This window comes from Myotis brandtii, unplaced genomic scaffold, assembly GCF_000412655.1.
Source record: "Myotis brandtii unplaced genomic scaffold, ASM41265v1 scaffold182, whole genome shotgun sequence".
Taxonomy (NCBI): domain Eukaryota; kingdom Metazoa; phylum Chordata; class Mammalia; order Chiroptera; family Vespertilionidae; genus Myotis; species Myotis brandtii.
Window position 1 is genome coordinate 2,341,935 of NW_005356751.1, and position 17,666 is coordinate 2,359,600.

The 17,666-nt window shown below is 40.4% G+C and overlaps 1 protein-coding gene and 1 long non-coding RNA gene across 5 annotated transcripts in view; one reads left to right on the forward strand and one right to left on the reverse strand.

Moving 5' to 3' along the window:
• The window catches only part of AP4E1 (adaptor-related protein complex 4, epsilon 1 subunit), a 66,980-nt gene extending 51,930 nt beyond the window's left edge, over positions 1 to 15,050 (reverse strand). Inside the window, exons 1-4 of one of the 4 annotated variants that reach the window (XM_005863937.2) lie at positions 14,980 to 15,050; positions 11,421 to 11,544; positions 4,422 to 4,495; positions 2,194 to 2,315 (exon numbers count right to left, since the gene is read on the reverse strand). In XM_005863937.2, the coding sequence (XP_005863999.1) occupies positions 2,194 to 2,315; positions 4,422 to 4,495; positions 11,421 to 11,541 (317 nt within the window). In that variant the 5' untranslated portion in view covers positions 11,542 to 11,544; positions 14,980 to 15,050. Of the gene's footprint in view, positions 1 to 2,193; positions 2,316 to 4,421; positions 4,496 to 11,420; positions 11,545 to 14,979 lie in introns of those variants that run through there. The other 3 variants (XM_005863938.2, XM_014537796.1, XM_014537797.1) reach the window with 3 other exon arrangements.
• LOC106725709 overlaps positions 14,984 to 17,666 on the forward strand; it is a 22,718-nt gene continuing 20,035 nt past the window's right edge. Inside the window, exon 1 of the long non-coding RNA XR_001361633.1 lies at positions 14,984 to 15,059. This is a non-coding gene — a long non-coding RNA (uncharacterized LOC106725709). The remainder of the gene's footprint in view (positions 15,060 to 17,666) is intronic.

Here is a 17,666-nt window from a genome sequence, read left to right on the forward strand (position 1 = left end):
CCCCCCAGTGCACAAATTTTTGTGCACCGGGCCTCTAGTATATATATAAAAGGCTAATATGCAAAGTGTCCCCTCAGGAGTTCGACCAGAGACCGGGAGTTCGTCTGCTCATTATGATATGCGCTGAACACCAGGAGGCGGCGCAGAACGAAGGAAGGCCCCAGCTGGCAGCCGGCAGCCAGAGAAGGAAGGCCCCAGCCAGCAGCCAGAAGGCCCCGATCAGCCCTGATCGCTGGCCAGGCCTAGGGACCCTACCCATGTATGAATTTCGTGCACCAGGCCTCTAGTTTCATATAAAGAATCAGAATGTACGATTACCACAGAGTGTTGGTATGAAAATATTATATAAAAATATGTTCTGCTATGATCAGATCAACCTATAATTATCTAAGAAAAGCTAATATATTATTTCCATTAATTAACTGTCATTACCCAGCATTTGTTCTAACAGGTTTGACATTAAAAAAAACATAACAAGTCTGAAAAACCTATAAAGTTATTCTACCATTCTTAGTGAAACTATCATTTTAGCTTTTTGTTTAAAAATACAAACCATGCCCTGATTGGTTTGGCTCAGTGGATAGAGCATCGGCCTGCAGACTGAAGGGTCCCAGGTTTGTTTCTGGTCAAGGGCATGTACCTTGGTTGCAGGCACATCCCCAGTAGGGGGTGTGCAGGAGGCAGCTGATTGATGTTTCTCTCTCATCGATGTTTCTAACTCTCTATCCCTCTCCCTTCCTCTCTGTAAAAAATCAATAAAATATATTTTAAAAAAAAAATACAAACCATGCTCAGCTGGTGTGGTTCAGTGGTTGAGCATCAACCTATGAACCAGGTCATGATTTGATTCTGGTCAGGGCATATGCCCAGGCTGCGGGCTCAATCCCCAGCCGGAGGCATGCAGGAGGCAGCTGACCAATGATTCTCTCTCATCATTGATGTTTCTCTCTCTCTCTCTCTCTCTCTCTCTCTCTCTCCCTCCCTCCCTCCCTCCCTCCTTCTCTGAAATCAATAAAAATATGTTTTAAAAATCAAACAGCCCTTGACGGTTTGGCTCAGTGGATAGAGTGTTGGCCTGCGGACTGAAGGGTCCAGGGTTTGATTCTGGTCAAGGGCACATACCTCAGTTGCAGGCTTCCGGCCCTGGTCATGGGTGTGCAGGAGGCAACCAATCGATGTTTCTCTCTCACATCAGTGTTTCTCTCTGTCTCTCCCTCTCCTTTCCACTCTCTCTAAAAATCAATAGAAAAAATATCCTCGGGTGAGGATTAAAAAAACACACAAAACTGTAAGTCAACAATGTATAACCTTAGAACACTAAAAACACTGACTTAAAGAGGCATATGAAATACAGAAATGTTGAGTAACACATAAATCTTTATCAAGAATGTACACATAACTAAAATACTATAATCACAAAGGAAAAATAGAAAATAATTGCAAATTTTTTCCTAGCTTTAAAGGTTACAAAGTTAAGAAACAAAAGAATTCAAGTATGTGGGGGTAGGGAAGGCCGGGGAAATGTCAAGGGGGGAAAAAAAGGAGACATATGTAATACTCTTTGTAATACTTTAAGCAATAAAACAAAATTTAAAAAAAAAGAATTCAAGTATGGTGAAGACAAAAGAATTCAAGTATGGTGAAAAAACAAGCCAAGCATTAAGGAAAGAGTTACGAAACCTTACAGGATAAGATTAGCAAAATACTAAAAGTTAAGGTTTATTAGGATATATTCTAATATAAAATAGTATTTGAATACTGCAGTTTTAATATAAAAGCATCCCCAATACACGAAGCTCTCTGCATTCATAGCATTTGAATTATTTCTAAATGTTTTCCATTATTTGAATCTATCCTCAAAGAATTTTGTGAGAATTAAGGAGCTTCAAGCAACCCCACACAACCAAGGGAAAACCAGGCCCACGGCTGGCTAGCGGTAGAAGTGGGAGGAAAGCCAAGGACTCCTGACACTAAGCTCCTCACTGCCTCTCAGTTTAACTTCAGAAAGCTGCCTGGTATTTTTCTAAATCCACGTAAAAATAAAGGACGATGCTATCAGGGATTTTTGTATTTTATCTGACAAAGAATATCCTCTACCTTGGTAGCACTAAGTAAGTTACAATAAATTTTTAGTATAAATTTTTGTTTTGAAATATATATAGTATATACACCTATCCAAAAGAATTTACTTACTTAGAATGTTGAAGTTTATCTTCTATTAATGGAAGAACAGCTGGAATCATTTCTTGAGGGAAAATCTGGCTAACGATAGTGAGTGCCATACATACTTCCACCAGGTTAGTGCTCTGCAAGTCCTGACACAATCATTAAGCAAAGAAAACATCAGTGCAAAGTTTGAAACTAGGTATAGTGAGAGCAACATTGCAATGGCCCCACTTACTTAATAGTTTTCTACTAACTTTATAATTAAGTTGTACATTTACCTCATCTTTTATAGGAATATCTCTGTTTCATTTGCTTTAACAGTCAATAAATAAACACAGCCAAAAAGCAATTGATCCAAAAGGAAACTGTATTTCTGTTCTGACACTGGCCCAAGTAGTTTCCTTTAGAACAGCTTTTAAAACTTTTCTAAACTAATAGCAAACCAACTTTATGAATTGTCCTTGTTAAACAATGAGTGAAAGTTCAAAAGGAAGTAATTCTCAAATATTCTATATAATAAAACTCTAATATGCAAATGGACTGAACGGCAGAATGACCAATCGCTATGACATGCACTGACCACCAGGGGGCAGACGTTCAACGCAGGAGCTTCCCCCTGGTGGTCAGTGCACTCCCAGAGCGGGAGCACCACTCAGACAGAAGCTGAGCTCATGGCTGGCGAGCCCAGCGGCAGTAACAGGAGCCTCTCCCACCTCTACTGCAGGTAGGCAGTAAGGAGCAAGGGGTCCCGGACTGCGAGAGCACCAGACTGAGAGAGGGATGTCTGACTGCTGGCTTAGGCCCGATCCCCAGGGAGACCAGGCTTAAGCCAGCAGGCGGACATCCCCTGAGGGGTCCCAGACCACAAGAGGGTGCAGGCCAGGCTGAGGGACCCCCCCCCCCGCCCCCAGTGCACAATTTCATGTACCAGGCCTCTACTATACAATAAAAGGCATGAATTCATACATACTTAGATATGCACAAATTTATTAATCATTCTAACAGAAAATGAAAAACTGTTTTTAAAAGTTTGGAAAAATTTAAGCTACTAGTAATCTTAATAGAGTATAAGACTTAAAATTCAGAAAGTACTACACACACACAGACCCACACATCAAAAGACTGACACAAAGTAAACATGAAAATACTCAACAATTCAATTATACTTCATTACCAATTTTGATTAAAAATTTAACAGGAGCCCTAGCCAGTTTGGCTCAGTGGATAGAAGGATCCTGGGTTCAATTCGGGTCAAGGACAAATGCCCAGGTTGCAGGTTCGATCCCCAGTAGGTGGCATGCAGGAGGCAGCCTATCAATGATTCTCTCTCATCATTGATGTTTCTATCTCTCTCGCCCTCTCCCTCCCTCTCTGAAATCAATAAAAATATATTTTCAAAGAAATAAGTTTTAAAAAATTTAACAGGAAAAAATATTGTGAGTATGGATTAAATTGTGTTTTTATTATCTGTACATTCCAGTTCCAATTATATTCTACTAGAGGCCCGGTGCATGGATTCATGCACCAGTGGGGTCCCTCAGCCTGGCCTGTGGGGATTGGGCCGAAACCAGCTCGCCAATATTCCCTGAGGAGTCCTGGATTGCGAGAGGGTGCAGGCCAGGCCAACGGACTCCACCGGTACACGATCGGGGCAGGAGAGGGACTCCAGGTGGGCTCCAGGGCATGTCAGTCCGAATCGCCCAGTCCCAATGGCTGAACCCAGCAGCAAGCTAACCTACCAGTTGGATCTTCTGTCCCCTGGTGGTCAGTGCACATCACAGCGACTGGTTGAACAGTCGAATGAACGGTTAGACACTTAGCATATATTAGGCTTTTATTATATAGGGTTACTTTTAGAATTTAAAATAATTATTCAGTTTACATCTATATCTCTTTAGAACATATCCCAGAGAAAGAGACAACAACATGGAAATATCCAGAACTAAGAGTCTGGAGATCTGAGTTATAAGTCTAACAATAACAGCAGCAGTAGCTATTACTACTTTCATCGTGTTTCGTACAACCTTCACAACTTGGTTAAGTTCTATTATTATCCCCATTTTGCAGATACAGACACTGATCTAAAAGATCTTTGTAAAATAAATAAATAAATAAATAATAAAAGGATTTTTCTACGCCCATTCTGTAAACCTACCTTCTTCCAAAAATCTCTAATTCAATATGACTGAGGAAAAATGTCAGGTGCCTGCAGAAATAATTTCTGACTTCATAATAACCAACATACAATACAGTACCTTTACAACTGTATTCACAAGGAGAAGCAACAGTTCATGACTTTCATGTAGAAATAAAGACACTGCCAAATAACCTATAAAATTTGAAGGGAAAGGTCTCATCACAATGTTTCCCAAGAATTTAAACAAAGCAATCATATATTCCAAAATTAAGTGTCAAAGATACCAGTTGTAGGTAAATATGAAAACAAATTGTAAAATATGAAGATCAAAACCTCTAGTAAGGAAGATTTCAAGAGTTCTTCATCCTGAAATATTCCAGAATTACATATTTCATAGGATATACCTAAAGTGGAAAAGAGACTGTGTGTACCAACTTAAAGTCATGTAGACATTAGAAATACAAGCTATGTTTTGTGCATATCTCTACACAATCTATCAAAACATTTTCTGTCCTGTAGCCAAACACAGAGTTACTCAAAAACTAATAGCTACTAGAGTTAAGTGTGTTACTGGCTATCTGTGTTGTTGAATGAGCTACCACCTAATATCAAGCCATATGATGTAAATCATACTAAGCCATAAACAATACCTTATTTCCTCAATTTGAAGACATACTAGTCACTCTTCATACTGGAACATTTGTTAGACAGTTACTATGGGTCAACTACATTACAAGCCTCACCTCATTTAATCCTCACAACTCTATGAGATAGATATTATTACCCCTGATATAATGATGAAGCCCCAAAATGGTAGTTGCCCAAGATCTATACCTATTACAAGGTAGAGCCAGGGCTCAAACCTAGCCAGGAAGAGTTAGTTCATGTTTTTAACCCCTATGTTGTTCTTTCTCTCCACATAGTCTACTGTGAGGCCCTATCCCCTGAATCCTGTCGTCATTGTTTTTCATTCTTCCCAACTCTTTTCAGCCCTTTCATTAGGGTTTCTATTGTTAAGTATACCCATCATTACCCAGCGCCTACACTATATGTGTGTGTTTGGGAACATGGGAAAAATATGGAAAGTTCCTATTCTGAGTCCCTTGAGATGTTGCTTTCAGGTATATCCTCTGCTTGACTGAAATAAATTTATAAAAATTCTCTACAAGTTTGGATGTTTTTCTGTTGACACTATCATCAGAGACTGGGAGTTGATGCCAAATGGATCTGTACAGAAACCTATTAAAAGAAGCTCTGGAGAGGATTAAAAATGGCGGCGGAATAAGTGCATGCTGCACGGGCAGGCTCCCAGGAACAAACTTGAATTACAACTAAAATACAGAAAAACTTTCTGAATAATCAATGGGAGACTCGCTGGAGAGAACCCTGATACCCAAGGACCAAAAGTGGAGACCGAATAGAGACTGGTAGCAGGGGCAGAGGCACGAAAGGGCTGTCTGGGCACCCACAGACAGCAACTGAAGTTCCAGAGAGATATCTCAGCTGTGGAGAGTTGCCACTGAGAACTCTGGGGTCTAATCCCCAAGCTGAGCCCTCCCCCAACCCCCAGCAGAGAGCACCAGAACTGAGAAGGGGACCCACATAATTTCATGGATTGGTAGAATCAACATCATTAAACTGTCCATACTATCCAAGGCAATCTAGATTCAATGCAATCCCCATTAAAATACCAAGGGCATATTTCACAGAGCTAGAACAAATACTCCAAAAATTTATATGAAATCAAAAAAGGCCCTGAATAGCTGCAGCAATCTTGAAAAAGAAAAACAAAGTTGGAGGAATTACAATACCATATTTCAAGCTATACTACAAAGCCACCGTAAACAAAACAGCCTGGTACTGACACAAGAACAGGCACATAGATCAATGGAAGAAAACAGAGAACTCAGGAAATCGACACAAGCCATTACACTCAATTAATATTTGAGAAAGGAGGCAAAAGCATACAATAGAGTCAAGATAGTCTCTTCAATAAACAGTGGTGAGAAAATTGAACAGATACATGCAAAAAAAATGAAATAGACCACCAACTTACACCATACACAAGAACAAACTCAAAATGGATAAAAGACTTAAATTTAAGTCGTGAAACCATAAAAATCCTAGAGGAAACCATAGGCAGCAAAATCTCAGACATCTCTCATAGCAATATGTTTATGGATACATCTCCTAAGGCAAAGGAAACTAAGGAGAAAATAAACAAATGGGACTACATCAAAATAAAAAGCTTCTGTACAGCAAAAGAAACCATCAACAGAATGAAAAGGGAGCCCACTGTATGGGATAACATATTTGGCAATGATACATCTGAAAAGGGTTAATATCCAAAATATATAAGGAACTTACACAACTTAACAAAAGGAAGACAAACAATCCAATTTAAAAATGGGCAAAGGACCTAAATAAACACTTCTCTAAAGAGGACATACAGAAGGCCAAGAGACATGTGAAAAAATGCTCAAAGTCACTGATCATCAGAGAGATGCAAATTAAAACAATAAGGTATCACCTCACACCTGTCAGAATAGCTACCATCAACAAATCAACCAATGACAAGTGCCGGCGAGGATGTGGAGAAAAGGGAACCTTAGTATACTGCTGGTGGGAATGCAGACTGGTACAACTGTTAGGTCTGATCAAATAATTGAATCGATGCCCCCTCCCCTGGGAACTGACCTTTAGGCCACTTCACAATGGACATTTCACTTGCTTAGACCACATTCCACTTGCTAAGACCATTATCTCTCCCCTCCAGAGTTTTCCAGAATCCAGACCTGCACAGAGAATTCTCCACCCAGAAAAAGCCAGCCTAGAGTCCTTTAAAAACCTCTGGGTCTCAGCCCATTTGGTATCCAGATGACCTAATCTATACTAATAAAAGGGTAATATGATAATTAGACCAGACATCTTCCAGACGTCTTTCCGGACAAAGCTGGCGGGGGCAGACAGAGATGGTTAGGGGTGATCAGGCCGGCAGGGGAGAGCAATTAGGGGTAGTCAGGTCAGCAGCAGAGGGCAGTTAGGGGCGATCAGGCCAGCGGGGGAGGACAGTTAGGGGCAATCAGGCCGGCGGGGGGCAAACAGTTAGGGGCGAGATCAGGCCGGCATGGGGGAGCAAGCAAGTTAGGGGATGATCAGGCCAGCGGGGGGAAGCAGTTAGGGTGCAATCGGGCCAGCAGGGGGGAGAGGTTAGGGGGCAATTAAGCCGGCAAGGAAGCAGTTACGGGGCAATCAAGCCGGCAGGGGAGCAGTTAGGAGCCAGTGGTCCCAGATTGCGAGAGGGCAGGATCGGGCCTAATCTGGCAGTCGAACATCCCCCAAGGGGTCCCGGATTGGAGAGGGTGCAGGCCAGGCTGAGGGATTCCCCCGCCCACATCGCCCATGCACAAATTTCATGCACCAGACCTCTAGTAAATTTATAATTCTTCACCCCTTTTGGCCTCGTGCGTTCCTCCTTTGGTGACCCTAACAGCAACCATTATGAAAAACAGTATGGAGTTTCCTCAAAAAATAAATATGGAACTGCCATTTGACCCAGTGATCCCACCTCTTGAATATATCCTAAGAAACCCGAAACACCAATCAGAAAGAATGTATGCACCCCTATGTTCATAGCAGCATAATTTACAATAGCTAAGATCTGGAAACAGCCCAAGTGTCCATCAGTAGATGAGTTGATAAAAAAGCTGTGGTACATTTATACCATGAAATACTATGCAGCAGTAAGAAAAGAAGAATCTCTTACCCTTTGAGACAGCATGGAGGGACTTGGAGAGTATCATGCTAAGTGAAATAAGTCAGTCAGAGAAAGACAAGTATCACATGATCTCACTCATATGTGAAATCTAAGTAACAAAATAAACTGATGAACGGAGTGGATCCAGAGACATGGAAGCATGGAACAGTGTGGAATCTCACAGGAAAGGCGGAGGAAGGTGGGAGGTAATCAACCAAAGATCTTGTATGCATATATGCATATAACCCATGGACACAAACCATAGGGTGCTAAAGGCCTGGGGCAGGCTGGATGGGGTCAATGGGGGGGGAAGGGGGACATATGTAATACTTTCAACAATAAAGATTTAAAAAAGAAAGAAAAAAAGTTCCTATTCTCACAACCAAGTAGTGTGACCCACTGAAACATCTTTACTGAAGGTCATAGGAAGTGCTGTTATTCGCACAATCATGAAAGGGAAAATAAAAACCTAACCAGGGCCAAGAAAGAGATGAGAAAAACTCTAGAGAACATTAAAGCGGAGATTAGGTCTTATCAGATTGCTAAGAACTTATCTGTTCAGCTAGGGTATCACCCACACCCAAGCCACCAAATTACAACAACAACAAACTAATCCAAAGACTATCTACATGAAATCTTAATTCTGTTACAAAAATTTCCTGTTTCACAATCAGGAAACGGTGGGGGGGGGGGGGGTTCTATGACAAAAGAATGAAAACGGTTTCACAAAAACAAAGAATGACAGCTATCATTATAGAGTATATTTGCTATGACTAAGAGTTAGGTATAGCATAAGAATATAGGCTTTGACTCAGAAATTTGGGTTCACATTCTGGCTCCACCATTCATTAGCTCTACGACCTTGGACAAGTGACCTGATCTTTCTGAGCCTCCATCTTCTCCTCTGTAAAATGAAATACTATCTCACAAGATAGAGCACCTAACATAATGCCTGACTTAATGGGTACTGAAATTCAGTTACTTAACATTATTAATATGAAAAATAAGAAGGCATTCTTCATTAGAGAAAACACCAAAAGTAGCATTAATAATCTCACGAGAGTTAATGAGACAATAGTACCAAAATGAAGACATGTAAAAGGTGGAGAGACACAGAGAGAGAAACAGCGATGTGAAAGAGACACATAGATTGGCTGTCTCCCCACATATACTCGACCAGGGCCAGGATCAAGCCTGCAACCAAGGTACATGCCCTTGACCAGAATTGAATCCAGGACCCTTCAATTCGTGGGCTGATGCTCTATCCACTGAGCAAAACTGGCTAGGGCCACATATTTTTAAAATAAGTGAAAATGAAAAGAATTACATGAAAGTCTAAAAAGCAGAATATAGAAAGAGTTGTACAAAATATCACCAACAACAACCATCCAATATTTATTGACTATCTAGTGTTGCCAAAATTTCCTGCCGTTAGAGATCTTAGAATTAGTTTGGGAACTAAAACATTAATATGTGAAAAGACAACACCATAAGATAACAGATGGTAGAAGCCACCTGAATGATGACAGAAGAGTTCAAACTTGATTTGGAATATGAAAAGAAGAGACAGGATGCCAAAGGACATTCTACTTGAGGGAAGAAAACAAGTTTAGAATTGGAAGCCTATTTTGGGTAGAGTGAGGTTCAACGAGTGGAGTATCGTATGCATATAGTCTGAGAATCTTTACCAAGACATCTCCCACCCCATCCCACCATATGACAGCACAAGTCACTATAACTTGTGAAGAATGCTGGTCCTGGACAATATGACACTATCAACTTCTTTCAATAAAGAACATGCTCTAGTCCTATATTATTCTAAAGTGCTTCCTTCTTGGGATTCTGATATAAAGCCAAATCTATATGAATAGAACTTTTTAAGTCCTTGAAAGAATTTTCCTTAATAGCCCTAAAAGTTGATTATAGAGACAAAAATTTTTTTAAATGCCTCTAGGCCTTGGCCAGGTAGCTCAGTTAGTAAGAGTATCGTCCCCATACGCCAAGGTTGTAACTTTGATTCCCATCAGGGCATATACAGTTAACCAATAAATGCATAAATAAGTGGAACACACAAAATGCTCTTTCTCTCTCCCTCCCTCCTCTCTCTCTCTCTCTCTCTCTCTCTCTCTCTCTCTCAAATCAATAAATAAAAATTTTTAATAAATAAATAAAAAGATGCCTCTAATCCTTATAGCTAACGTATGTGAAACTGAGAACAGGATATTTAAAATTATTCAAGTCAATTTCAGTTTTATTCTATAAAGAAACATTTCTGATCATTAAGTTCATGAGGTTAGACAGGCTTTTAAAAATTAGCTTTACTGAGGTTTATATAATTTGCATACAAGGAAGTTCACCCATTTTTGTTTAATGAGGTTTTTTAAAAATATATCTTTACTAGAGGCCTGATGCACAAAATGAAATTTGTGCAAGGGGCTCTGCCCTCACAGCCACGGCTTCCTCCAGAAGGTCGTCACCTGTCCAGTCTAATTAGCATATTACGCTTGTATTATTATAGATTGATTTCAGAGACAGGAAGGGAAAGGGAGAGAGAGATAGAAACATCAATGATGAGAGAGAATCATTGATCAGCTACCTCCTGCACGCCACCTGCTGGGGATCGAGTCTGCAACCCAGACATGTGCCCTGACCGGGAACTGAACCATGACCTCCCGGTTCATAGGTCGACATTCAACCACTGAGCCAGGTCTAGTTTAATGAGTTTTGACAAATATATATATAGTCATCCAACCACCATCATAAGAACAGGCAATTTTTAATCTCTATAACTCCAAAATGCTATGAATCAGGAAAACTGACTTTATTTATTGGCTCTGAGTTTTGAAGTACTATTACCTTTTTAGAGCTTTGGAAACTACAAGGCAATGTTCTAAAAACATACTATACTAGAGGCCCAGTGCACAAATTCATGCACAGGTGGGGTTCCTCAGCCTGGCCGGCGATCGGGGCTGATTGGGGCATCTCGCCCAGTCCTGATCGGGACCGACCGGGGCCAATCGGGAGGTTCTAATCGGGGCAATCGGGTCCGACCAGCTGGGGGGAGGGACCACAGCAGGTTGGCCAGCCGGAGGGAGGGGTCACAGGAGGTTGACCGGCAAGGGGGAGGGACTATGGGAGGTTGGCCGGCCAGGGGGAGGGACCGTGGGCGGTTGGCAGTGGGAACGCACTGACCACCAGGGGGCAGCTCCTGTGTTGAGTGTCTGCTCCCTGGTGGTCAGTGTGCGTCATAGCAACTGGTCGACCAGTTGGTCTTAACGGTCACTTAGGCTTTTATATATATAGATACCTGCCATCAATTGGAACTTTAAAGACAACATTAAGTCTTGAACACATACATACCTACTCTTTTTTCTAAAAGGTTTCCTTGTTGTGCCAACTTGATTGCATGTATGTAGCCAAAGGAAGCATCATATCCAAGCATTTCGCAATATATAAGTCTCACCATACATTCCTTCATCATTTTCTGAAAAGAAAAATATCCAGTAACTGTGTAAATAAATAGAATGTTTTATTTTTTTATTCTGTTGTAATCATTTAACAAGGAAATCCTTTAATCCTGGCACTGAAAAGAGTTTGTGTGTGTGTGTGTGTGATAAATTAATCACCTTAAGTCAGACTTTATAAATACAAGTTGCTCCATAGCCCTAACCAGTTTGGCTCAGTGAATAGAGCGCTGGCCTGTGGACTGAAGGGTCCCGGGTTCGATTCTGGTCAAGGGCATGTACCTTGGTTGCGAGCACATCCCAAGTGGGGGGTGTGCAGGAGGCAGCTGATTGATGTTTCTCTCTCATCAATGTCTCTAACTCTCTATCCCTCTCCCTTCCTCTCTGTAAAAAAATAAATAAAATATATATTAAGCCCTAACCAGTTTGGCTCAGTGGATAGAGCATCGGGCTGCGGACTCAAGGGTCCCAGGTTCAATTCCGGTCAAGGGCATGTTCATTGGTTGCGGGCACATACCCAGTAGGGAGTGTGCAGGAGGCAGCTGATCGATGTTTCTAACTCTCTATCCCTCTCCCTTCCTCTCTGTAAAAAATCAATAAAATATATTTTTAAAAAAATGTTCCAACTTTATAGCCTAGAGATACTATTCTTTGGGATTGGAGACTGTGATAGTATTCATTTTAGTAAAATAATTTCAATATTTTGTTAGTCGCAATACTATAAAATAAATCAACTGTAGCTATTTATAATTCTAGATGACTCTCATGTAAAATTTGGTCATAATGTGAGACACATGATTGATCCTCAGACAAAATATTGCCCATAGTAATGTGAGTTGGCTTCTAGAATGCAGCACACTATTTTAATATATTTTATCAACTGAAAACATTCATAAAATTCCCACAAGTTGGTAATAATTTCTGTAATAAAATATTTTTCACATTTAAAAACAAAATTGCACCCTAGCCAGTTTGGCTCAGTGGATAACGTCGGCCTGCAGACCGAAGGGTCCTGGGTTCGATTCCAGTCAAGGGTACAATTGCAGGCTCCTCCCCGACCCAGGCCCTGGTCAGGGCTCGTGCAGGAGGCAACCAATCAATATATTTCTCTCACATCAATATTTCTGTCTGTTTTTCCCCTCTCCCTACCACTCTCTCTAAAAAAAAAAAAGGAAAGAAAAGAAAAATGTCCTCGGGTGAGGATTGAAAAAAAACACAAAAATAATAAATAATTGCATGTGAACTTTCTTCAGAATTATTATGCTGTATATAACATTCAACAGTTAGCTTTATAGGCATTCTTTTTCCAAAACTCTCACAATTATTATGAACTACAGGACATGATTTCATTAATGGCAGAGCCATTCCAATCTTTAATCTTTTAACTGGGTCTTTCAATATTTACAACACAAGCGAATAAGTTGTGTTAGAAGATTCTATTAATATATTTGCATTTTTAAGTATTTGTATCACTGAGTATTCTCAATACTTATAGCATGTTTAATCAGAAATAAAAATAAAATGTGTTTCAAAATAAAAAAAAAAGCTCAGACTTCTAATATTTAAAAATTAAAGTTAGTATACTATAGGATTACTGAATCTCAAATCCTTAGGAAACAAAATATTTCATGATTTTTCTAAAATTAAATCTTTATTGTTGAAGAGATTACATGTCCCCTTTTTCCCCTCATTGACCCCTTCTAGCCCGCCCCCATCCCCCTTCACCATACACTATTTATACTAAAAAAACAAGCTTATAAGATACTGGAAGACCCTCTTCAAAGGGCTTCTATATAAATTAGGAGTGAAAGTGTTCACTTAAGCCATTAAGTATCAACCTTGGTTTTATAACATTTACCTCAGAGTTTTTCAAGTCATTAAGTACTTACATTTATATTACAGACATTGCTATTCTCTTAGTTTTAGAGAAGAAGGTATAGTCCCCATTGCAGGAATTCTCTTTACAATTGTCTAACAAACTCACCCAACCTCTTCATGACCACCTCAGGGACAGACTACCCTGTAAAGCATGTGCATAGTTGGATGGCCATAATTATAACATCTCCCTTCCTAACTTCTACCTATTTATCTTAGTTCTGCCCTCACCAGGTTTATGCCTGGTAGCAAGAAAAATTATATTTATTGATGCCAATTATAGAAAATGGAAATCTAACATAGTAAAAAAGTGGGAAACCATTTCTGCTTAACATTCCTATCAAGTACTATGAAACACGATATTATAGGTACACAGACTTATGTACACACACAAACATATATACATAGATACATCAAATTAGTTATGTTTTGAGTCTCCTTTGTCCACATATTTTGATCATAAAAGGAAATATATACATTCTCTCAGACTTTACAAGTGCTATTCATGTACAGGCATGTACTCATGCAAAATGATCACCCAATATTTTTATTAGAGGAAGAGGGAGAACATTCCCAGTGACTTACATACAGAAAGCACTCACTAAAACTCTGTTGAATAAATATTGCTTGGGAAAATCTAATATGTGAAACCATATTAAAATTAGCAAAGAAAAAAACCACATAGGTCTTAATTTAACAATGTAGGAACAGTCCTATAGTGACCTGCATAAAGTAGCCACTCATTAAAAAATTTATGTGCCCTGGCCGGTCTAGCTCAGTGGTTGGAGTGTAGGCCCACAGACCGAGGGATCTCAGGTTCAATCCCTGGTCAAGAGCACATATTTGGGTTGCAGTTTCGATCCCCAGCCCCTGGTCAGGATACATGCAGGAGGCAAACAATCAGTGTGTCTCTCTCACATTGATGTTTCTCTCTCTCTCTCTCTCTCTCCTCTTCTTCCCTCCCTCCCACTTTCTCTAAAATAAAATAAAATAATAATGGAAAAAATATCCTCAGGTGAGGATTAACAAAAAAAGTTGATGAAATTAATGATGTTTGAAAAATCTAACTAGGTAGAACCAAGTTTAAAAACAACTGGATTGTGATTTAGCTGCTAAGCAATATACTTAGTTTTATAGCAAAAAAAACCACATTTTTTTTATCTTGTCAGTCAGTCAACCTATACTCCAAGATATATAAACCTATACTCGAAGATATATAACAGTAAAATGAGATCTACAATGTGTCAATTTGGATCTGAAAATATTAATTTAAATGATATATATTCACCTTTTTCCAGAGCACAATATTAAAACAGTAAGATCAGCACTAGGGTTCCAGGAGTATTGCCACATTTATGTAATTATCATCACATTGGCACTAAAATGACTTAGTCAAGCAAATCTTGCTCCATGCAGTCAGTCAATAATAAAAGGCTAAAGTTAACATCTGACTTGCTACCATCCATAACTGATTGTGATAAATTAGATTTTAGAAAGTGATCAATTAGATGTCACTATGGAGTCCACAGTGGACCAGATTTCAAATTCCAAATGTGCTGGCGCTGACTATGCAAACTTACCAGTGTTGTTGTAGGAGCAGAAACAGCTGCTTTCAGATTACTTAGTTCCTGCTGGATTAGTTTCTCTTCCTCCTGAAAAAGTGAGCATATTTAAATGCATGAACAACTGTCTTTTTAAACTATACAGTATTTTTAAAACTTTTTATTTTTTTTTAATATGTTTTTATTGATTTTAGACAAAGGGAGAGAGAGAAAAACATCGATCAGCTGCCTCCTGGGATTGAGCCTGAAACCCGGGCATGTGCCCTGACTGGGAATCGAACTGGCAACCTCTTGGTGCATGGGTCAATGCTCAACCACTGAGCAACATTGGCTGGGCTGTAACAGTATTTTTAAAGGGAAAATATAATTTATAATATTTTCAATAAAAATAAACATTATTTTCAAGGAGAGTTATAAAAATTATGTGCTTAAGATTTGCTTAAAGGCATTTATCCAATCCTCAGACTCTCATTCTTGGAAAGAATATATATTTCCAGTCTAACCCATCTTCCTCTTTCTTCACTCAGTTACTAACCCCTTAAAGACAGTTTAGTGGAAAAAAAAAATTTTTTTTAATAAACAGTGGAGAAAAAGAAAAGAAATTCTTCATGTACTGGCCAACAAAAAGGTTCTCACACCTTTCCCTTAAAATTAAAAAGCCTTCATGGAATAGAGGCAGAAACAAAATCAGTCGGTTTCCCTTACACTATATTCTTCTTCTCTATCTTTTCCTCCTTATTTCTCACAACCTTTCCCTATAAATACACCAATGTGGCCACTTCCACTCTCTGCATTGTATTTTATCTTCTTAAAGGCACTTGAAAACTGGCCCCATTTTTGGCTAATATAATGCTATCTTTAAATTACACATTGAATTAGCAGGTGTGCATTTGGTGGCTAACCAAGAACTACTGGTAAAGCACTACCACATATAGATACCTTACATATAGTTTCAAACCTCAATTTGGGACCAATTTTTTTTTTTTTCATTCAGCATCTTATAAAAATTAGCAAAGGACCAAATGTTAAGACAATATTAAGTCCACAAATAATGAATTCTGAATGTGAAGCAGACCCTCCCCAGTACAGCAGCATCTTATCTCAGTTTTAAAAGAACTTTTGCAACACCCAGAGCACTCTGCAGAAAAGCCTTCCCTCGCTGCCTTTCCCGCTCTCCTGGCACTTACATCATTGTATGCTCTTATACTTGTCCAAGCCCAAGATGAACGACCCATTCCCTGGGAAGAGAAAGTGTGTTTTTCTGTTTCCTCCGTGTCTCCCACATAACCTCTTCCATAAATACATCTGAACAAATTATGACACAGTAACATGATTTTGTAAAGATACAAGCTCCTTGAAGCTTTGAATGAGTATCTTGCACAACCTGTGCAACTACCCAAAGTTGTGGGAACGTAATCACTTGCAAAATAACTGCTCATCTTCAAAGCCCATTTGAGGCAGTGACTCAAGCAGCAAATTGTACATGTTGGAAGAATTATGCTTTTTTCTTTGCCCTACCCATTGGTATAACTCAGTGGTCAGCAAACCGCAGCTCGCGAGCCACATGCGGCTCTTTGGCCCCTTGAGTGTGGCTCTTCCACAAAACACCACTTGCGGGCACGCACATACACTGCGATTGAAACTTCGTGGCCCATGCGCAGAAGTCGGTTTTCGGCCTGGGCGAGTCTATTTTGAAGAAGTGGCATTAGAAGTGGGGGGTGTCAGTCGGTCCGGAGACGGGAGACACGGCGCAGGTGGGCGGTGGGATACGAAGCACGGGGGAGGCACACACGATTCATGCACGAGTTGAGTGAGCCAGTCAGTCAGCAGTCTCATTGTGCAGTGGTTAGTGCTAGTCGCATCCGAAAATTGTGCGCGGGTGACAAAAGTACCTACTCGAAGCATAAAGTTACCTGTATTTTTCCAACCAGCTGCAAATCCTAAATTTTTGTCATCAATTTAAGAATTTTAATTCTTTTGTGTTGGTGGCTTTATTATTATAAAATGAAACATTTGCCCTGACTGGTTTGGCTCTGTGGATAGAGCGTCGGCCTGTGGACTGAAGGGTCCCGGGTTCGATTCCGGTCAAGGGCATGTACCTTGGTTGCGGGCACATCCCCAGTAGGAGGTGTGCAGGAGGCAGCTGATCGATGTTTCTCTCTCATCGATGTTTCTAACTCTCTATCTCTCTCCCTTCCTCTCTGTAAAAAATCAATAAAATATATTTTTTTAAAAAATTTGGCTATCAAAAGAAATTTCAATTGTTGTACTGTTGATATTTGGCTCTGTGGACTAATGAGTTTGCCGACCACTGACTGGTCTAACTAAACACCTCAAGCTCCCCCAAGATACCCGACAGCGGGTTCAGATGGCAGGGTCTGCTCCCGGGGGGTGGCATCCGGCGGAGGGAAGAGCTGGGGGAGAGAAGGAACCGAGGAGGGAGAAACTTCGCGGGCGGTGGGTGCTGACACCTGTTCCCGCTGGCATTCTCACGCCGTGATGTCTCGCCCAGTCCTCCCAACAACCTATGGAACATGCATGGTCTCTTCCCACTCAGCGCCCAGGAAACACCTGCAGGCTCAGGAACAGCGATCTGCCCGCCGATCCCGAGTGGGCGTCAGGGCCCATGGACACCGGCCTCCCAGCTGTCAGTCCCGGCGGGAGTGCCGCGTCCACACGGACGCAGAGATGCGCCGACACACGCT